General features: G+C 34.6%; 1 protein-coding gene across 3 annotated transcripts in view; it reads right to left on the bottom strand.

Moving 5' to 3' along the window:
- Positions 1 to 605: 605 nt before the first annotated feature.
- Positions 606 to 23,267, bottom strand: part of TMEM161B (transmembrane protein 161B) — a 37,256-nt gene continuing 14,594 nt past the window's right edge. For 2 of the 3 annotated variants that reach the window (XM_079331439.1, XM_079331440.1), the window contains 9 exons: positions 22,425 to 22,522; positions 20,635 to 20,791; positions 15,376 to 15,527; positions 14,801 to 14,861; positions 12,960 to 13,100; positions 10,577 to 10,690; positions 9,349 to 9,523; positions 7,214 to 7,310; positions 606 to 6,410 (listed from right to left, as the gene is read on the bottom strand). In XM_079331439.1, coding sequence (XP_079187565.1) covers positions 6,133 to 6,410; positions 7,214 to 7,310; positions 9,349 to 9,523; positions 10,577 to 10,690; positions 12,960 to 13,100; positions 14,801 to 14,861; positions 15,376 to 15,527; positions 20,635 to 20,791; positions 22,425 to 22,522 — 1,273 coding nt within the window. In that variant the 3' untranslated portion in view covers positions 606 to 6,132. The remainder of the gene's footprint in view (positions 6,411 to 7,213; positions 7,311 to 9,348; positions 9,524 to 10,576; positions 10,691 to 12,959; positions 13,101 to 14,800; positions 14,862 to 15,375; positions 15,528 to 20,634; positions 20,792 to 22,424; positions 22,523 to 23,267) is intronic. The other variant, XM_079331441.1, reaches the window with a different exon arrangement.

Raw genomic sequence — 23,267 nt, 5'->3', positions numbered from 1 at the left:
TTTGTCTCAGGTCTTTGTTCTAGAGTAGACACAATTATATGTTTTTCATTAAAAAAAAAAGACAACAACAGAAAAAAACCCCTACTATTAACTGAAGAACAACACTGAATTTGTGTTCCCAGCAACAAAGAGGCAAATAAAACATTTGAATTAGAATATTGACAACCTGGAAGATGTTCCCTGTGCACTTTGTAGCATGTCTACCCCACAAGAAATTTTAGGCTGAAATTATTTAATAGTGTCTTTGCATTAATATTTGCTCATATAAATGGGAAGACTGAAACATTAGATGGCTTTCTTTTTCTATTACAGAATATTTTTCCATGTGTATTCCTCCCAGAAAACCTTACATACAATTAACAATGGAAGAAAGGAATCACCCAAGATGGGATAAATAAAACTGTTGGCACATCATGACATGGATATGAACTGTAGTTACGAAATACAATTTTTGGTGCCTTTTTCTTCGTCCTGTGTTTTTATCAAAAATACTGTGAATATGCATTCTGAAAGCTTTGAACACATACAGGAGGCAGAGTTACTATGAACAGAGGAAGAGAGAATAAGGCTGACTTTAAGCACACAAATTTCAAGCCAGGTTTAAAAAAAATATGTTGCAGCACAGTTAAAGAGTAATGACTTACTATTAAGGAGTTTGTAAAAAGCTATTCAAAGCTCTTTTGAGATGTGTATTTTATAGATAGCAAGTTCATATGGATAGTATGTTGTGAGAAAACATGCTGCAAGTACAAATTTTAAGGGTTCTTGATTTATATGTAATCACATGGAAAAAAAAATCTGGTATTTACAGGTGGATTTTGGACTTTGATATAAAACTGCATACCTGTTAATACTTGAGCCTGAACATCAAGTTTTTAAAAAAAAACAGTGTAGAAGTTTTTGACTTCTAATTGCAGGCACTGATATTAATTTAAAAAATGAAAATATGATCCATGGCATTAAGATTAAAAATAACTTCCATTAAAAACATCATTGAAATCAAAGGTATAAAAATACATATACACTGGCATGCAAAACAACACCCAGTGCTTTATTACTCTCCTGGCAGTCCACAGTGAGAGACTGGAAAAAGTTGAGTGCAGCATATACAGATGTCAGTAAAAGCAGCCTGGCAATGACATGTGGGCTTCATGATCTCATCTAGAGGAGGAAGACCTTTCAGTCTAATTCTCAGGAGTGCAAATGAGATATGCCATCCACAAAACTGCATGTGCTACAGAGGTAACAAAGCATGGCAGGCCTTCCTAAAGGAGTTGCACAAAAATCACTCTGAACCATGGACAGATCATCAGCCTGCTCAGTGAGATCAGACATCTGGCTTCTAAGCATCTGTTGTCTAGATGCTCTTTAGAGTAGGTATCCATGAGGTCAAAATATTGCTCTTTATTTGCCATTTGGGATTTAGGCTGCAGATGCTAAAAATAACAGTCTTGCTCATAATGGTAAAGATTCACATTTAATATTTGATTTAGGATACAAGTAACCTGCTGTTGCCTTCACCCATTATGATTTTGCTCAGCTGTAATAGATTTCTCCAAGAGAACACACATTTTTCTTTGGCCTCAATCTTGTTCAATGTCTCCATTTCGTCTGGGCACTGAATTCTTAAACCTTAACTAAAACTATCTAAGAACTTTATAGTGACAAAATTAACTGTGGGGTTAAGTCTGGGTGTGGAGGGGCTGTGTCGAACAAATAAATGTGCAAAATGTCATGTGAAAAAACAGGAAGTGTAGTATTTAAAAAGTGATCAAAATTATCTCTGTGAAAAGCACAGCTATTTGAAAATTAAGAGACAAAAGGCCTTTTACTTGGAATGCCTTCCAACACCTTTAAGATCAGATGTGTTCCATTTTCTATGTGATATATGCAATATCCCTAACACTTAGCTGTAGTTACTACACTTTGAATTGTTCCTTTGAAGTTAGCTGTAATTTCTGTACTTGCTAACCACTACACAAGGTAAGGTTATGCTGCCTATATGTGGTGATGATGTCTTGGCAGCATTTTTGTTCTTAAGACAAATTTCACTTTATGATCCAGGGAAGAATGCATCTCTGTTTAAACCTTTCAGTAGTTGTGATCCCAATGAGAAGAACAACTGCAACAGAAAATAATTTTGTGTAAGTATCTTCTCTACAAGAATGTTCTCTTGTACTGATGCTAGTATTTAATCTGTGGATCCTTTATGCAAGTGAATTCTGAAAGAGAAGACTGTGCAGCTAACAAAAACTCAAAAACTGGCACAACCTATAGCTTGAGAAAGTATCAAAAGAGGACAAGTGCAGCCTAAGAATGCCACCTACAAAGTGTAAGAATAGGCTTTCTATTCTGTTCTTAATCAACTTCTCTTAACTCAGAAATAGCCCAATTGTTATGTTTGGACCCCCCTGAATTTGCTGGAAGACTTGGATTTATCAGTATCTTAACCCTTAGTCTAAAGGGACGTACATAATAAAACTGCAGAGTTTAAACAAGTGTTAACAGATTTGTTCATGTTTCAGATGGAATTTGAAGTTATTTGAGCTATTTAATGGAACAAATCCTTCAAAAAAAAAAGATAAATATAAACTAAACAAAAGTCAAAATACAATCTTGAACTCATTTAGCCTACTTGGTTCTGTGTAGGGAACACAGGGAAGGTCCTGTAGATCGGCAACAGAACTCACATCACTAAGAGAGGAAGGGAGATCTGAATTTAAGAAAATAGAAACAGACATGGATTCTTTGCCAAAGGAACATTTCTTTCAAAAATCTCTCAGTATCTAAGAGTATCACTGTGACCTCCCATTACTTAAAGAGGCTTCTGAAAAAAAGGGATAATGACTTTTTGCACAGAAAGAGAGTGATGGGACAAGGGGAAACAGTTCTAAACAAAAAGATGGGAGATTTAGATTAGGTGTTCAGTGGAGACTCTTGTTTGTGAAGGTGGTGAGGCACTAGATAAGGTTACTCAAAGAAACTGTGGCTGCCCATCTCTTGGAGGTATTCAAGGCCATGTCTGAAGGGACTTGGAGCAACCTGGTCTTGTGAGAAGTGGCCCATTTCAGATCCATTCCAACTCAAACCATTCTAAAATTATTTGATGAAGTAGTGGGGCAAAAAGCAAGACCAAAAAATCTTTTAAAAACTTTAGTAACGCCTATCAACCTTTCAGTCACATTTTCCTGCTTTTCCATTTCTGCAAGATGCTCTTCCCCCATCACTAGGTGCTGATAAAGATCTCCATGAAACAAACAAACAAAAAAAGCATTTGCCAGCTGCTGTTTCAAAGGAACTTAATACAGAAGTGAGCAGATCCTCCTTTGAACCTTACACAATACACATGGAAGTCACAATTATCAGGGTTACTACTTCACTTTAAAACACCATTTTTGATCATATCACATAGGAAGCACTGCTCACAACCTTAGCAATTTGGTCCCTCTGGTTTCACTGTCACCACACATTTCAAAGGCTTTTATTGCCATATTTTAGTTGTTCATAAGCCTTCTGGACTCGTGTCAGGATTAATTGGATCCAAAAAAAGCTCATCTCCCACTCACTGCTGACCAGAAGGTTCCAACATTCAACTCTGTAGAACAATGGAACAGCACAGTGCACTGATCTTCATGTTTGTAACAGCAGATGCCAATTTTTCACCATGATCAGTGTGATGTCTCAATAGTAAGGCAGTATGAGCTCTTAGCAAAAGCTTTGTGAAGTTCAGCTTCATGATACAGTTATTACTTCTGCTGAATGTATTATTATATAACTGCAGTTCACTTTTGCTTATGAGCTTTCAGAATGACTACTTCAGCAGAAACTGTTGTTTAACATTATTTTGAAGTATTCTCAAGTATCCAAAATTTACTCCTTTAGATTGCAACAACAGGTTACAATTCCTACATAGTGAGCATCATCAGGCAAGTTCACTATCAGAATGAAACTGTTTTGCATTGTTCTATTTTTCTGAACAAAAGATTGGCATTGAACACTTAACTCTAACCTAAAAGCTGTCCTTATTAATTCTATTAGTAATGATGTATCTTGTAGAAATTATACATCTTGAACAAATACAAAAGTGGGTCCAGTATTGTTGGACCTGTCATATTTTGTCATTTGATTATTTATCTGAAAGACACTTCCTAGGAATGCTTTGAAACAATGAGGTCAAATATTATTCTTTAAGCCAACTCACAGTTAAGCTTTCATCCCTGTTAGTTACAAAAAGTTGGTGTGAAAACAACAAAGCTTGCAGCCCAAGTCACACTGAAATACTGCAATGAAACCAGTAGCATCATGCAAGGTGTTCTCAGACATCCCAAACACATGCAGAAGGTACTAGGCTGGTGTACACAAATCTTTCCCCAATAAAAGCAACTTAAACTAATAAATAACTTAAAAGGCTTTCAACACAGTAAGACAGTTTATCACCAGCTTAAAATCTTGATTTTCTGCATTCATTGAGTTTGTTTTCCCATATGGTAGGTCTGCTACATATTAAATATTTAGTTAAGCTTTTCCATTTATAAATGCTTTTTATATGCCAAAGCTGTACACAAATTCAAGAGAATAAGAACAGTAACATAAAACCAGCAAGTATTAGTTAAAAACCCACTGACCTCTGTGAAGTGTAATATTAACTGTTTAAAAAACCTACTGCATATAAATCCCCATTTCTGTTTTGCAAATACACAAAACATCTGAAAAACTGTCAATAATTTTATGATTGGAATCTATCTCTCCAGTTAAGCAAAAATTGTAAAGGTAATACTTTGCTCTTTTTCTTATTACATAGCTGTTTTATTATACAGAAAATCTATTTCTGAAGCCAAGATATATTAATTATCTTTATATGGTCAAGTTAGCACAGATTAAAGTGGCAAAAGATGATGATTTGACAGAGCAGAAATTTTAAATTTTTTTAACAGTTTAATCTATCAATTTATATCTTCTCTTCCAAGACAGTGTAAGTTTTTCAGTACAGCTAAGTACCTCTAAAGAGGCACATAAAACAAATAGCCCTTTCAACTGAACTAAAAATAAAAAAAAAAAAATAAAAAAAAAAAAAAGAGAAAAAAAAAATCTAGACATTTCATTTCAAAAGGGATCCTTGAAATTACTAGATACACATACACCACTCTCCCACAGCCCTGTAAGGTACATTCAGGAATTTAAAATAAAGATTTGGTATTTCATACCTTCATATATATTATATATTTAATATATAATATATATGTACATTACACATATACATACACTGTAAGTCAGCAAGATTAAATTGTTTTGTTTTGAAATGTTTGACTAGTGTCACTAATTATTTTCTATTCTTTTGTAAATTCAATGGAATTTATCTACTACCTCAAAAGAAGAAATTTAAAAGATCCAAATGCAACCTGTGGATCAATACTAGCACCAATACAGACGGCCATTACTTCAAAATGACTACAGGGACTGAAATAATATATTTGTTATAACTCTCTTCTTACTGCACAAGCACTCCTGCAAAATATGTAGGCAGCAATACCTGTCAGGTACATACATCTACTCTTGTTAAATTTATATTTTATACAACTTTCCTTACTGTAATATACAGTATGTCTTTTGTCCTGTTGGATTTTTTCATTTTCCAAGGAGAAAAGTGATGAACAGATATCCAACAGAATTTTTTTTTAAAATCCCCTCTCTCTCCTTTCACTGTATGGCTCAGTTTCAAGGCTTAATCAATAGGCAGCCACCACCACTATGTCCAGTACCCTTTGAATGCAGTTCAGTCAGTGACTGTTGATGCTTAAAAACAAAATTTTTGAGTTTGGCTTTCTGTTTATGGAAACCAAGAGGTCACATCTTTTCAGCATGCTTACCACCATCAACAACACAAAAATGTGAGTCAGTCCCAGGACTATAATTGAATTAGTTACCTACCATTTGGGTAACAAAAATAACAAACCCAGTTGCAATTTTAAACATTTTAAAATTATTCACCCTGAGAACACCAAGGAAGTGTTTAAAAATAATTATGATATGTTTTCTCTTCACATATATAGTTTCCTTTTCTCTTCATCTCCTCTTGGTACCTGGGTTTGTATCTAAAATTTGACCTCACACTTGCTCTGCCAGTTGACATGTTCATGCCACAGTCAGGTACTGGTGATAGAAGAGCCCAAAAAGGCTTGTAGAAAAAAGACAAGCTGCAATCCACCAGGTGAGGAAAGACAGGAGTCCTCGGAACAGGAGAGGAGTGAAAATATTCTTTAGACTTCCCAGAGCCATTGTTATTTGTACTACAGTTACTTTCATCTTTCCATCAGCAGGTGGAGACTCAGAGTTAACAGAATTGGGAAGCAGACTGTTTTCTACTGGAGAGTCAGAATTCAATTCTGGGTAGATGCCCCAAGAATAATTACCTGTTAAAAACAAACAAGTAACAGATTTTTGTAAAATTAAATTCAAGTTCTGTTAATTCAATTACTTTACAGATCATCTTTGATATATTCTTAATACACACAAAAAAATGTCAAGCTTTTATAACTTAGTAAATAAAAACTATATTCATCTGCATAACTTCCTGGTAATACCAGCAAGCTACTGGGGTAGGATTCATCTTGTATTTTGACATCCTAACATCTAGCTGCCTTGAGACCTCCACAGATGGAGATGTCTGCTCCAGGGCATGATGAATCACAACCTACTAAAACCTATCTCTGTCCATTGCCTTTTTTCAAAGCAAATGACACAACTAAATAGCAGGCTATGAAAGACCAGTCTCACAAGAAAGAAATAAAAGAATCCCAAGCCAGATCTCCCAGTTAACTACATTAACCTCGTATCTCAATTCCCATTCTAGAAGCCTACCAAAGATAAAAAAAGCTGGAAAAAATCCTTTATGAGATGCTCGTGAAGTTTATCATGCTTTATAGAGTTCACTTTTAAAATACTTCTAAAAAGACAAATATTTCAACAGAAGTAAACTGTTTAATTTGTTGCATTACACAATTACTCAGAAATAAACAAATTACCATGTAATTGAAGATACCAAAAGTAGCAACAGAAATAATTATTTAAAAGCCACAAACATTTTAAAGCACAGGAAACTACAAGGTATTTTTGTATTTCAAGTACCCATGAACTATAATTCTCTTTAGTCTGGTGAAAATAAAAAAGGCCTCTGTAGAACAGAATAAATTATTGTTGATCCAACTTTGCCTACCTAGTGTTTTCAAGAGCAGAGTTGTGTGAAGGAGCATTACCAATGGTGCAACATACTGCAGTGCAATTACACAGAGATAATAGAACACCCGAGCCACCTGGAAAAATGGGAGAGAGTAAAGGTCATGATTGCTGGTTGATCAAAGCAGACCTTTATGAACATGTCTAGAAAAAACAAATAATTTATTAAAAAAACCAAGACCTAGGCATTACAGCTGTTTTAAGAATTTTCTAGTAACTCTTGTGACACATTGTCTTCAAAAGACCTAATAAAGAAATCCCCATAATGAATTCTAGTTTAAGGACATTTACAAATCAGAGATGAAGCGCTGAAAGGAAATAATAAAAAGCATAAATTCTGTTTAAAAACAGATAATCAATTTTGCTTCTGCAAACTGCATGCCATCATTCAATGATTCCTATTTAAATACATCAGAAACAAAATAAAACAAAGTTTAATTTTTCAGGTTCCCAGTCATTTACAAACTAAATCATATTTAAAAAACAGGTAAAAGTAGTAGCCACAGTCCAAAGCCCCATAAAAAGTAAATGAAAGCTGGGTTAATATTACAGTCCTTTTGAAAAAGTGAGATATTTTTAAGATTTCTAACTGGAAAACACTTGTATTTTAAAAACAATGATAAGGTGAGTTTTCATTAGATCAAAAACAACATTTAAATGACCTTTATTTTAGCCATACATTACAGTTCATCAAAATCCATTAAGATATATCTCTCCCCCTGCTCTCCATCTGTTCCACTTTTCTCTAAATTGTAACATTACGTATTTTATATAAGCTATTGACCTAAAAGATTAAACAAAATAAAACCAGAAAAAGTGATAAAATCAATAGTAAACAAGCAGTGAAACAAAACTACTTGGGGTTTAAAAAGAACAGAATGCAAGGTGGCAAACATGATGAAGGCAGACATGATAGTTTTGGGCACACCTCTCAAGCCTCAAAGGGCTTCTTAATGAGCAAGCATCACAAAAATAACATGAGAAAAAAAAAGTAGTAAGATACTGGCAGAAGAAAAAATATGAGAAAAAAATATTGGAAAAAAAATGATGGAAAATGAAAATAATAATGAATTAAAAAGCAATGATCACTGCAGAATGACAGACAGGAAAGAATTCAGTGGCAGAAGTTCCTAAAAAATGTAAAGCAGATAAAACAAGACAAGACTGCATCTAGTGACTACAGCCTTCTCAAAGAGAATATATGAAAGTACTGGATAAATGGATTTAAGAAATGCCACATGGAGAAGACATTACTGTTTTATAGATAGGAATAAAATTCCCAGTGCTAAAGTAGCACATTTACAGCAATTGGCACAGTTCCATCCTAACCAGGTGCTACTACAAGTATTTCCTAATTTTTTCTCTGGAGCAAATTCCTAGCTACTTTGTAAAAAACTATTGCACAGCTCACTCATGACTTTCAGTGTAACTTTTAGTGTAACTTAGAGTAATAAAGACAGTCTTGAAGAGGAGTCTTTGTCTTATAGCATGCTTCAATATTCCTCCTGCAACAGATCCCAACTCAGCAGGGTCATTAGACAGCAATGTCATGAACACTGGCAATTTAAGTTTATTTTGCAGACAACACACTGCAGCTATTCTACCTCCTCCATTTGTTCAAGGTATGCTTTACTATTTTTATTTTAAGAAAAAAAGAATCCTCAGAAATTTCTCCTTGTCCACAATATGATGGGCAACTTTTTAACTAGGCTGGTGCACTTCAAAGTGGTCTGACAGAATTAAACATGTCATTTTATTCCAAAATATAACCACCTTATCACAAATTCCCAAAAAATCATAGCTAGTACCAGTATTTTACTCTTCTATCAAAATTCAGTTTTTTCTTTCCTGTGTTGTAGTGACAGATCATCAGTCATTGGAAGGGATCTTTTATAATAACTTCCAAATAACCAAGGACAAACTATCTGCATAACACAGATGATACATCTCTCCATATTTTGGTTTGCAGAATTTCTCTGTAATTATGCTATTTTTATAGGAGATATCATCTAGAAAGCTTCATTCAGATTTGCTGCCACAGAAGACAACAAGGAAAAAAATCATTTGCACAGCTGAAGTACTGCAAATACATAATCTCAGTGCCACCACACTTACCATTTTCTGTAATTCAACCATACTTATTCTACCAGCTTCCTTTTTCATCTGATCCACACTTTTCTGGGCTAAATTCAGATAGGCCTGCAAATGATGACGCATCATAGCCAGCCGTAAAACACACAACAGGATTATAATCCACAATCTGATGGTATCAAATGTATCTTCTGACATTCTGTGGATAATAAAAAAAGGTAATGCTGTTTTCCAAAGACCACCTACTGCTCCAGTTATTTGCTTGTATCATCTGTAAAGCAATCTTAAGGCAAATTGTCAAAAGTAGTTAACACACAAACTACAGTTTAGAAGTTCACATGCAAGTAATATTTACTTTTGCCTTCTATTTCTCTTTCCTTCTACTTCTCAGTAGCCCTACAGCATTATATCCAAATTAGATCTAATGAAGGTAGGACAGTGAAAACCAAGGTTGCTCAGACAATTACAGGCATTCAGACACACAGGACTAGATATTAAATAGTGCTAGATTTTAAATGGGTACTTTAGTTGCCTTAGACACTCAGTTATAGCTCAATTCTCCTTTTAACATGAACTGAGGAACAAAATATATACAAAATATGTATATTGTTGTATTTTATGTAATAGCTGAATGGTCACAGGATCACTTTAGAAACTTTCCTCTAGAAAGCAAGAAATGTATCAGCCCATCATATCTATTTTAAGTCTACTTTGAATTAGCAAGACTAATTGTGACAGGAACAATCAAATATATAGTATTTCAGACACTGCTCTTTCTGGAAACTCCTCCCCTTTTAATATTTAAAATATTTTACCTATCAATTCAATACCACTTCAACAACATGTAAATCTTAAGACAAACCTCCTAGCTTAGCTCTCAGGCCAACATATCTGGACTGTTTTCAGTGAAACCATTTCTCTCCTACATCAGTATGCAAGATACAAGGTTTCAGCAGGTAGTAGTGAGGTGGTATTCCACCCCTACAAAAAACAACACATTACTGTCAAGGAGACGTCAAGAGAGAAGCTCTTTGGGAACATTAACACTCCACAATTCTCATTCTTTTGAAGTATTTTGAAATCGTGGAAGCTGCAGCTAATTTTAAAGAGCTTTAAAATTCAGCTGCAGCTTCCACAATTCCTCTGACAGCAGATGCTAATAAAATCTTTCATGTTTCTATGGCTTTCAAGGAGCTCTAAGACAATGTTTTGTTCACAACACCCCAGAAAGAACTTTTAAAGGAAATCTTACAAAGGAATGCTCTCTTTGCCCAAAGGTGGACTCATAATGTAATCCTTAGTGATTGGTTTTACCCACAGCAGAACCATAAATAAAGGTGCCAAGAAGTTTATATGCAGCAATGTTCTAAAAAAAGAAAAAAAAAAAAAAAAGAGGGAAATTAGTAAATAAAAACAACAACCAAAACGTTGAAAGTTTATACAGATTCAAAGGGAGAAATATTAACTTTCTAATAGTTAGGACAAAGATAATAATGTTGTCCCTATTTTATAAGTACGACATTTCAACAGGACTGTAATATTACATATTGTGAAATCACACTGGATTTTGGCTTTAAAAAGAACAGGAGATAGAGTCGTCAGCAGTCAGATTTCACAGTTTAATTAAACATTTTATTTAGAAACCCTGATTAAATTAAACTTGGTACTTATATTCAATAAAAGATACTCAGACCAAAAAAATACTATATGAAACTGCACAACAAAAATAAAAGTAGTACTCTTTAGTAATTTTTGCATACAAAACAGCAGAATTTAAAAAGGGGATAAAAAGGGGAACGCTTTTGGTGTTGTCTCCGAAATTAATATCCATCTTTACTTCTAAATTTCTAAGTTTTCTTCTCTATTTCTAAACCCATTTTCCCAATCATTTTTCATTACTAAAATGAAATGAGAACAGTTGAAGAGATTGACTCATTTTCTTAGTGTAGTACTTCCTCACTAACAATCAGGTTTGTCTCCACCTTCACTACAGTGCTTCTACACTATAGAAAAAAATCACGTAATCAAAAACTGTTCTAAAGAACACAAATGTTTGCATGTTACAGAAGCTGTCATCACATACAAATTTAAATATTTGGGTTTTGTCGTTTTTGTGCTTAGTTGGTTGGCTTTTTCTTTGTAGTTGTTTTGGTTGGGGTTTTTTCAGTAGAGTATGTATTTGACTGCAGAGATAGACATTGTTTTAGCATCCAACTTAGAGAGCTTTGTATCAGTGACAAATCCTCCTCATTTATAACCCTCCCTTTAGTCACTGTCAAACAACTGAAGTCAATAAATGCTCTACTCATTGACAAAAATGCATCAGCAAGGACAAGTTATGCTCTTCAGGTTTATTAGAACCTATCACTTAACAAGTATTCTTTATAATGGCTTTATCTAATTATATGGATACCTTATCAAGTTTTAATCCATTTCATGTAATTTCACATTGTTCCAGTTGAACAGTCAAAGTATTGGTAGACTTTCGAAAATAACTTGCGGTGTTGAACAAAGTTATCTTCAACAACCAGTCCCAATATCATCTAAAGAAGCTAGAGAAGTTTTAGTTTTCATAATCACACTTCGGTGGATAATAATTGTCCTTTAGCTCTTGATTAACAGTTCTTTGTTTCAGAGAGTTTATACTTCTGCCTAGGATGTCATGTCCATGGACCAACGAAGATGTTGGAATGCTTACAGAAATGACACAAGGAATTTTAAAATATTGAGAACCATAACAATTAAGTAGTTTATCTGTCTGGAAAGAATAGGTTAGCAAGTGACTCAGTCACATTGTACACACAGACAGTAATGTAAAAGCAGAATAAACAAGCCAGTAGCTGGCTGCTATACGTGGACAGCTACTGACAGACTCACTTCAAACAGATTAATCTTTATGCTAAGCATTCCTGAAGGGAAAGGAAAAAAATGCAGTTTGAAAAAAAAATTGTTTTCCTATTAGGAAATTTACCAGATTGAGTACCCACACTTCCCTATGTTGCAGAATCTGTCATTATCACGTATTAAACATTGACAGTCAAGACGTCTGAAAGCCACTTGGAGTTTCACCCTCTCAATCACAGAATGCCCAAGAGAAATAATTAAATTGGACAGAACATTTTACTACCAAATGGAAGGACAGCTGAAAATGAAAATAGTCCTTTAAATTGGTATTAACATAGGACCCTTATTAAATATTCTGGGTCGTTTTTGCATTTTATCCTATGCTAAATTTATTAAAGGAATAATGCCCAGCTATAAGTGGGGGTGGAAAAAAAAAAAAAACAGTCTGTGGTCGTACTTGTACTTCCTGAAGGTTATCTGAACTTCCAGAAAGACATGATGGGGGAAGTAAAGCTGGACACAGAGACATTAATGGTGGAGCTCTTGCAGGAGAAAAGGAAAGCTCCTTTAACTTGGACTCTTAATTACAAAGCAAAGAATGTAACAGACTGGCAGAGCATAGGTTGAACAGAAAGGGGCAGGTGGCAAATCTGCTCAAGATATGAAAAGCAGGCAGCAACAGAAATCTTAAGTCACTACCTTCTTGTTGGAATAGTTTGCTTTGTTTATTTTTAGACACAAAAGATTTAAGACTGAGTAGCATATACCTATTTGCATATATTTTCTCTTACTGTGTTATTTTTTCTGTTGCTAAATTCAGAGCATCCAGATGCATTTGAGCCAGTCGCAAGCCAGGGAATGTCAAAAAAGCACCAATAAGTGAACACAGAACAGCCAGGAACAATTTGAAGGTTAGTTTAGACACAGGACCCCTAAAAGAAAAGAAAGGAAATAAGCATTTTCTTGGGGAGGAAGTTGGGGGAACAGGGAGTTATCAGAGGCTACTTTCAACCCAATAGTATCTAACATTTAATTTAAAAAGCCAACGGTATTCTATAGGCTTCCTCCAGAATACTAGCATTATTAAAAACCAATCAGAAATTAAAATTGTAAAAACTACTTTCAAACCCAAACAAAGCCACCTATTAATTTCCTAGAAAAACAGAAAACCTGATTTACTGACTGTGAGATGTTAATTTGCTAGTAGAGAAGAAGAAAAAATTATATTGTAATTAACAACAAACTATATAGCAGAAATAGCTAAAATAGAATGAAATTAAGGATTGTGTTTAAGATGAACAGATGTCTCATAAGTTTAACTGCTCAAAGACAAAACAGATACTTTATTCTACCATTCTCAATCAAAAATCTCTATCAAACTGCTATTACTGCAGCTTTCTACAGGTTTATCTGAAATGTACATGTGGTCATTAACATGTCTCTTCCAAGTGATTAGTATTGTATATAAAAAAACTACAGGAAAAATACAAATCAAACAAATCACAAAATTACACAATTAACAAACAGGATCACACAAAGAAAAAAATAAGAACAAAACAAAACACTCAAACAAACAACAAAAACATCAGTGAAAAGTAACTAACAGATTTAAGAAGAAAATCAATCAAAAAACCAAATCTAGTGATTCAAATGAGTTTCAGATTCTTTCTAAATCTATGTCACCTAAACTATCAAGAGACACCATCATTAACTCAGTTTTTGCTAAAAAAGGCAAAGCACTGCAATAGTTTATCACTAAGCACTTAACATGAAAATGAATACATGAAGTTAGTGACCTTGCAATAGCTTAGGAAAGCAGATTAAAGGAAGGCTAAGAAACACCTGGGATTCAGTTACCAGTTCCCCATAAGTTTATTCATAAATTACGGTAATCTAGTTTGAGGAAACTTCTGTTCCTCAAAAATAAATATATGCTTGGCTTCTGGAATGATACTTGAGACCTACCAAGCAAGAAATTCAATGTTGTGCTCCCAGTGATGAAATGCTCCCTAAACTTTAGCACAGATGTATAAAGAACAATAACAGAAATCCATTTTGCAATATACAGAGACTGCCTACGACAGTGTTTATGTAACATCACAAGCTATGGCATGTTCCTTCAACAGTCTATATGAGGTGTGGATGTTCTCTAGCAAGCAGATGTTTTTGCACGATAGGAACAAAGTTACAACCTGCAAACAGGACTGAACAACACCATCTATTCCTAATGAGAACTTTAACAAACTTCATCTTGTAGCTTTTGAACATTCATCTTCTTGCAAGTCATAGGAATGTCAAAAAATACTTATCTATTTAAATAATCCTTGCTGAAGGGAAATACTGTGAAAGAAGTGTTTACAGTTTTGAACTATATTTATTAACTACAATCAAAATGTCAAAAATTATCTCCATATTAAAATTAAAACTTTAATGCAACTTCAGTTACTTGTGGGTACTTTCAGATCTCTTCATTAATCTCTTTAAACTGTTGCAGGGATGATAAACATGAACAAAATCAAAACATACGAGACAAAGGTTAGCTAAGAAAATCCAAATGGTTCATAAATTCACATATAAACAGATAAGTTATAAATTCACATATAAACACACAAGTGTATTTCTAGAAACTTACTGGGATTCCAAACCTTGTTTTTCAAGAAACTGCATAGCACTTTCTGAGAAATTCGAGAATCCTGCAGGGACATATATATTTATTTTATTACAGTACAAAGGAAGAATCCCTTTCGTGAAACAGAATGATGGATAATAAGTCATCTTTTAAACTATTTTTCATATCTAGCAGAGTTCTTTTATGCACTAATTAGTTTGCCACAACACAGTAAAACTTGAGTAACAACATCTGTAACATTTGGACACTTTGGGAAGATGAAAAAAGATAACTTCTAAAATTCTTTTCCAGTAAAGGAGCTACACCTTATTATGAAAGTGAAAAAGGGCTAAATCTGTAACTGGAAGGCAAATACAATTAACAAAACTAATAAGCTAGGAAAAGATTATACTATTTAAGAGAAAGGCAGGAAAATATACAGGATACTATTTAGAATTTTCATTCCAAAGCATATTTTCCTAGAAGCATATGACTTACACCATTCATTTTAGCAAAAATTTTCTCAAAAATACTAGAAGTAATTTTTTTCAGATCATACAATTACTACAGCTGTTTCAAACACTAAATAAAAGAGTTACCTGATTCCAATCCAAACTCTAGATAGTTTTCCGTCACAATGAGTATTGCCATTGCTTTCACAAAGAAGAAAAAACCAAAGGTGACACAGACTGATCTTTCACCTCCATCCTCAACTTTGAAATAATGGGTAGTCAATGAAAACAGTACCTTACTGTGTAAGAAAAAGGTCAAGGAAAATTAAGTTTGTAAAATAACTAAATGCAAGAGTATAATTCTTAGTTATAAAGGACTGTTCTATGAAGTGCCTATATTTATTTTGAAGGCAATATGTGTTCAGCCAATTTCAGGTTAAATTACAGAACACATTAGAGCACAATAATCACATAATTCATAGACAAGAATACTCTGGAGTAGAGTTTTGGTCCAGGTTTACTTATAGTATGAAAGAAGACATGAACTTACATTTCTCTTCTTTCAGATAGAATAATTTTGTTTGGAAAAGACCTTTAAGATCAAGTCCAACTATCAACCTAACACAAACAAGTTAACCACTAAGCCATTTCCTCAAGCACTTGAACTATGCACACATTTGAGACTTTCAGCTCAAAGAGAGTTAAGAAAACTGCACACTGAGTCCTATCTAGGAAAGAAAAACCTATCCCATGTTCACCTTGGAAAAACAGTGTTAAAACCCTTCTATGATCTGGTACATCAAATCCTTTCATCTAGCCCCCCTGCCACAAAGACAAATATTTAACATACCACCTGCTCTGCTATCAGGGTGTTTTAAAAATATTCATTAAGTATTCTTGTTTTACACATTTCTAAATTAGTTCTAAAGTGAAACAGATTAGGAACTTCCCATGATACACTGTCAACTTTTACTACTATGAACTGCAGCTCATTAGAACTTAAATGGTAGGCAATATCCAGTCCATATTTTACTAAAGTATTTGGAGATAACTCCAGGCATTATGTGATTTGAAAAAAAAACAAAAAGAAAAAGGAAAAACAAGATTTTAAGTGTAATCTGTACCACTTTCCCCCTCCCTCCCCCCCCCACCATGCAGTAACATAGTTGTATTTGCCCACTTCTAATACTGAAATAATTCTAATATGTTGAGTACACAAAAACATTTTTGTCATACCTATTCAGGAAAACATTTGAACAATTATTTGTCTCTCAAGAAACTATGATTATGCATTATCACACCTCAACAGGTAGCATACATTTAACATATACACTGATCAATTTCATGTATATGCAGAGAGATCCTGATATCCACAATATCTAAGGACAGCATCTAGTAATTCTAATCTCATACAGGAATCACCTTCAGACCCCTCTATACTTTACAGAAAGAACTGGTGCATTAAAAGCAAGACTTAAGTAATCCCAAAAAGAAGTACATGATAGATACCCTACAGACTGTGCTCTAGAAAGCTTTGTTTCTCTAACATACACTTAAACTAAAGCTCTTTTTACAGCTAGGGACATTAATCACAAATTGAAAACATCCTGAATTTAAACAAGTTTGTGATCAACAGTCCTAATCTATCACCAGATTTATGACCCCCCAGATACTTCATGACTTCAAGTATAGATTGTATCTGAAGGATTTGGAAAATTCAAGGACAAAAAAGAAAGCATACTAACAATAAATTATAATTATAGTGCAGATTCAGAACTCAATAAATAGATTCATGATTACACAAACCACATGACTGAAACCCTCTGCTGGTTAAAAAATTGTCAGTGTTTCTATCTGTGGGTTGGAAAAAATTGAAGCATTATGGTTTGCTTCATCACTTCCTTCCATTGCAAGACCTAATATTCAGGGTCTACTGAAAGAATAATTTGGGAGTATTTAGAACTAAGTTAATAGATTGCATGCATCAGCTTCCCCTTTAATTCAGTTTTTTTTGGCCACAAGAGGCATTACAGAATTGTACACTGCATATTGTATACAGTGGTAGGCACTGTAGAATTTTTTAATTTTACAAAAGTGATTTCATTTTTTAAACTGCTGTGATTATGGAACTATTTAATTTTATAGTTCATATGGTTGAAGTGAAGAAGATCCATCTTCTGTTCCTAAATACATGAAAACTGTGAATTCAGAAGGAGTGAACATCCTGAGTTGGATGGGGCCCACAGGACCACCCAACTCCTGGGCCTGCACAGCACCATACCAAGAATCACACCATGTGCCTGACACCACTCTACAAATGTTTCTTGAACTCTGCCAGGCTTGGTGCTGTGAGCACTTCCCTGGGGAGCCTGTTGCAGTGATTAACTGCCCTCCATGTGAAAAACATTTTCCTAATATTCAATCTAAACCTCCCCTGACTCAGCTCCAGGCCATTCCCTCTGTCCTGTCCCTGTCCCCACAGAGCAGGGATCAGTGCCTGCCCCTCTCTCCCCTCACAACGAAGCTGTAGCTGCAATGAGGTTTCCTCTCAGTCTTCTCCAGGCTGAGCAGACCAAGTGACCTCAGCCACTCCTCATTTGGATTCCCCTCCTTCATCATCCTCCTGGCCTCCTTAAGATACTCTTTAACAGCTGAATGTCTTAGTGCAGGACAATACCTTCCCTTGCCTGGCTGGCCATGCTGGGCCAGCCTGCCCTCCTGGCTGCCACAGCTCTACTGATTCACACTCAACCTTCTGTCAACCAGCAGCCCCAGGTCCTTTTCCATGGCACTGCTTTCCAGACTCCTGTTCTGCCATGCAATCAGGGCTGCCCCATCCCAGAGCAGAATCCAGCACTTTCCCTTGAACTTAGTATGATTGGTGATTGCCCAGATCTCTAATTTGTTGAGGCTGCTCTGCAGGGCCACCCTGCCTTCAAGAGAACAGCTCCTCCTAGTTTTCCACCATCTGCATCCTCAGTACAACTTCTCGCCTCTTAACACACAGGCATGAAACAGAAGAAACACTTGCCATCAAAACAAAATTGTTCTATATTGAACTTTGACATACCATGTTTACTCCTTTCTGTAAAAAATGTGTAGACAACCAAACTTTCCATTATCACAGAATCTATTCTGGTCTTGACATATTGAGTTAGCGATTAGTTGAGTAAGTTTTAAGTATGCTCTACATCCCAAAAACCTGCTATTACAACACATGAATGAACCTCTTCTGAAATCTCATCTGACTAGGTTCCAGTGACCCCAAGTAATGTTATCAATACCTCTGTATTGTACCTCCTTCATCCAAAAAGCTGTAATGCCTGGAATAAGTTATGTTCACATATTTATGGAGATGTTAAGACTAATATAAAGTTTAGACCCTGCTCCCTGGTACTGCATCCTTCTTACACTGCCACAAACTCCTCTTAAAGGTACTAAACAGAGCTCTAACAGATACTTGCACATTCACACTACTGAGACACAAATCTTGCACGGACAGGCAATTTGAAATATTTTTTTCAAGTTCTGCCCTGAATTGACGACCAAATGAAAGCAATGACAGGACAGTGTACAAAACCATGGTAAGAAAGTGTTACTTCAGCTGATTTTCCCATAATATATAATTCCCAACTCTGTTTCACTGAGAATTGCAACTATTGTAGTGTAATTTACATTGACTACTCCTGAGATACAAAAGAGAAAGCAAACAGAGCATCGTCACCAATAAATCTAAGAGTACATTGTGGCTTTACTATTAGAAGCTTGTTTTTTCATGAGTTCTATTAAACACCCCCTCATCTTCAAATTTGGAGTGAAAGGTATTGCCTATCACTTCTGATTTTTTAAACAGTAGCCACTTCTTTTTACTTTCTTCTGCCAAGATTAAACTCAAATTCCCGACTTCACACCAAAAAATAAAACAAAGGATGTGCAGTAACAATATAATATATTACCTATACTATAGCTTTAATACAATTTAAAGGTGCACAAGAGACAAACACTGATTTTCTTCTCACATACTGGCAAAACCACATTTTGGACCATGCATCTGTTCACTGACATGTCAAATGGGAAACACCTGATCTGGAAGCATACTGATGTTCTTTTCTCCAGCTATGAGTTGACTTCCTCTTCCAACAAGTTTTTATACATTACAAGCAAAAACTCTGGAAAAATTCCATCATTTATACTTCAGTCTACTTAGAAAAGAACTCTTGTCCATATTACAAAGGGCAGCACACATTTTAATAATTATCAAGGACAGGCAAGGATGAAGCACCTTCAGAACTCTTAGCCAAATGTAACCAAACATTAGAGTTCAAATTTTTACACACCACCACCAGCTACTTTAATATTCCAAATCAACTGAAAAATTACAACACATTAAGTATCTCTAAAGAAGAACTATTTATACAGAGGAAACAATTTTGAATATTCAAGAGGTTTATCAACTGTAACTTAGCACTTTCTGTTCTCAGCTACTGAAGGAGCAGAGGAGTTGTAGCAATTCAGACTCCAGGTCACCTGTCTATAATCTGTACTCTTACAAGCCCTTATTCAATTCCACTGTTTTATCCCCTATTATACCTTTACACTGCAACTTTCCTCCCTCAAATGTGTGTCTGGATTGGTATGTGGAATGCAGTTAAGTGCCACACAAGCATCTATGTCCGATATTGCCTTCTCCAGTAAAAAAAGAAAAAGAGTAACTGCTTTCTCTCTAAAAAATAAACATTTTATGATTTTATAATGCCTGTTTCCACTTCTGTTTCCCTCAGTTTCAGAGGTGAGTTTAGCTTGTCAAAGAGCATCAGTTCCTATGACTGTCTACACACTTTATTTTCACATTTTAAAACTATAAATTCACGGATGTGTTTTTGCAATAATACACATCACTGTACTATTCTGATCAGGAAGTATCAGATCAAACATACTGAAAACAAAAAATGTGAATTACATTTCCAAACTTCTTCAAAAGCTGTACTTTATATACACATAACTATTTCTGACTGCCAAACTGAGCTATATACACATAACTATTTCTGACTGCCAAACTGAGCAAAATCAAGTTAGCTTAGAACCATTAAATTTTTCCAGAACTTTTGCTTGTTATTTATAAAAGTTAGAACTACTGCATACTACAGATGAGCACTTACTATATTTGCATACATGTATTTTTCTCCTAAATGTTCTGGTATTAATGTTAACAATGATACCAGCATTTACAAAGAGCACATACAGCATAAACATTATTCAACAGCATCAGCTTACAGGATCATTTTTCTTAACACTAAATATTTTTGTATCCTGCCCATCAGTGGCACAGAGATTTATACAAACTGCAGAGTGATGTAGACTATTTGGAACAGGTAGAGGGGGATTCAACAAAACAGAAAAGGATACACTGCAAAAGCCAAGACAAGCAAACACCACACTATGCTGATATTCATTTCTTGTGAGGGCTTCATAATGCTGTAATAGGCTTCTGTCACCACATACACAACTGTAGCTGCAACAGTGAAATCCACCAACCACTGATACTCTGGAAAGTAATGCAGTGCTGAAAAATAAAAGTTTGTGAATGTTAAAGGTATGTTTTAAGGAGTTACTAGAGTACATAGAATGGAGTACCAACTAAAAGAGGTTTTCAATTGTGTGTTAAGTGTATTAAAGGGAATTTTAGGCAGATCCAGACCAACCAAGTGAAATGCAACAACAATGAAAAAGTTACTCAACAATCTGAACTTCATTCTTTACTATTTTACTACCTCAGCCTTTATACATTAACATTCTAAATCCAAAAAGCATACTGAACTTAGATTTCAAAACACAGAGAGTAAACAGTTTTCCAGTTGAGTCTGGCTGCAATTCCAGGTAAGAGGGTTTGTTTAGATCCTTTTTTAAAGATTAAAAAATCACTGGCTATCATTTATTATATTACAAATAAACAGTTATTTTTATTTTACAAACCCCCACCACTTAGGATACTGATTATTTGTTCATTGAGATTTTCTTAATACCTCTTATAAAGCAATAATTATTGTGCAAACTTCACTGCAAAAATGCCAGGGATCATACTGTGTTGCATACAGGCTGGAGGTTATGGAGGGAGTTCCCACAGGTATTGGAAACTGCAAAGAACCATATGTGACAATACAAATTGTCCCTTCCAAACACCTTCCCAACATTTATACAATTTGAAAGTGAGAACACATTACTGAACATCTGACTTGACTACAAGTTACCTGTTGGCAAAGATAGGAAATTGGGCAAATGTAGGTATTTCCAAGTCCTACACTCATTTGAAATAACACCCTGGTTAGATTTAAAAACAGATTGTATAGAATACTTTTCAAATACAGTCAAACTCTATCTTGTATAACTCAGGCTGAAATTAAATGGTACCATTTCAGGAAAGTAACATTAATTGAAACTTGTGAATGCTTTGTTTATTTACTTCAAAAACTTTATTTCTGTTACAAAAATGCTGGCTCCTACAACTTAAGCTGAAATGTCTCCTTCATAGGAACATGCCTCCTTTCTTTCTATACTTAACCAGAGAAAATATAAATATGAAAATGTAGGTAGAAGGGAAATACTCATATATGAACTTTCTGTAACAGAATGATTAATAATCAAGAATTAGAATCTAAAAAAAATATAGTACCTTCCAAAACACTTAGTGCTACATACTTCTGTACTGTCCCTTGCTGGTTTTGAGCATTTTACCTGAATGTTTGAGATGGATGGTTGAAAGGGTTTAGATTCCAATGCTACAGCATATTTCCCTTTTTTAGATAAGCAGAATGTATATGACTCGACATCTGCCAATTGTTATTTTCTTATACAAAGCTAAAAACTTTGAGTAGACCATAGTCTATTGTGATTCTTTCACATGAATCTTTCAGTGTTGTCTCATATTGCCATGGACACCTGATTCAACAAAAAATACAAATTGTGTTTTATGCTGGATTTCATCAACTCATCTCTTTCCAGAACACTGCTATTAAATGTAACTCATGAAATATGAAAGGAGACTTAACCCTACTACTGCTTTCTCATTTATGACCAGTTTTGCTTCTATTTATTCACTGTCTACAAAACAGGTATTTCAGCATTAATTACAAATAAACATTTGATAGAAAGAATCAGGCTATATTGGAAATAATGTATTATTGTTTGTGTACACTTACCAATAGTGTCCCTTTCTGTTACAGATTTTGTTTCCAGATGAAGATCAATATCTTTTGGAATGGTTAAGGGCTTGTTTTCAATATGACCATTATATTTTCTGCAAAATAAATAAATAGATAACAGAAGCATAGGTATGACAAAATAGATTTTTTCAATACATAATGACATTTCAAATTTTACAATTTTTTTTTTCTCCCCAAACACAAATATTTTTATGTCTCTAGCTAAAAGTAGTATTTTAAGTTCAGATCTTGGAAAACAACCAGGTATGCCAATGGCTCCCAGCTATCACCTGACAGACTCTGACATACTGCTGTGGTATGGATTTAAATGGCTTCCAGATGCTTCAATCTGAACATGTATTGAGTCAAGATGCAGGGGACACTATTTATTTTGACACACTGATTTTCTCTATTCACTCCACAGGGCACTCCCAAGATCAAAAAAAGAGAAAAGAAACTAGCATTAGTCCTTATTGTCACAACAAGCAGGTACATCACAGGTGCTGAACTGACCTAGATCCCTGAAAGGACCAACCTACTAGCCATCAACTGAAGACAATTAAAGGTATCTTTCTAATCTAAAAAGGCGTGTATTTAGAACAAAAGGTGTTTTTCATCTGGAGTTCTCAAACTATACCAATATCATAGTCTTCGCTTCCCTGAAATTAAGTCACACTAGTAGTCTTCAAATTAAAAAACCCAGCACACTCTGAAAACAGAATTAAAGAATTTTGTCTGGTAGATGAGCATTACTAACTAATGTAAAACTTCCCTCTCCCACTACTAAAAACGCAAAATCATTGAAGGAGATCAGATGTTTTGTTAGATTACAAAAATCAA

Source organism: Erithacus rubecula, assembly GCF_903797595.1.
Source record: "Erithacus rubecula genome assembly, contig: SUPER_Z_unloc_3, whole genome shotgun sequence".
NCBI lineage: Eukaryota > Metazoa > Chordata > Aves > Passeriformes > Muscicapidae > Erithacus > Erithacus rubecula.
Note: the sequence above shows the minus strand (reverse complement) of the source record. Positions and strands in the feature narration are given on the sequence as shown.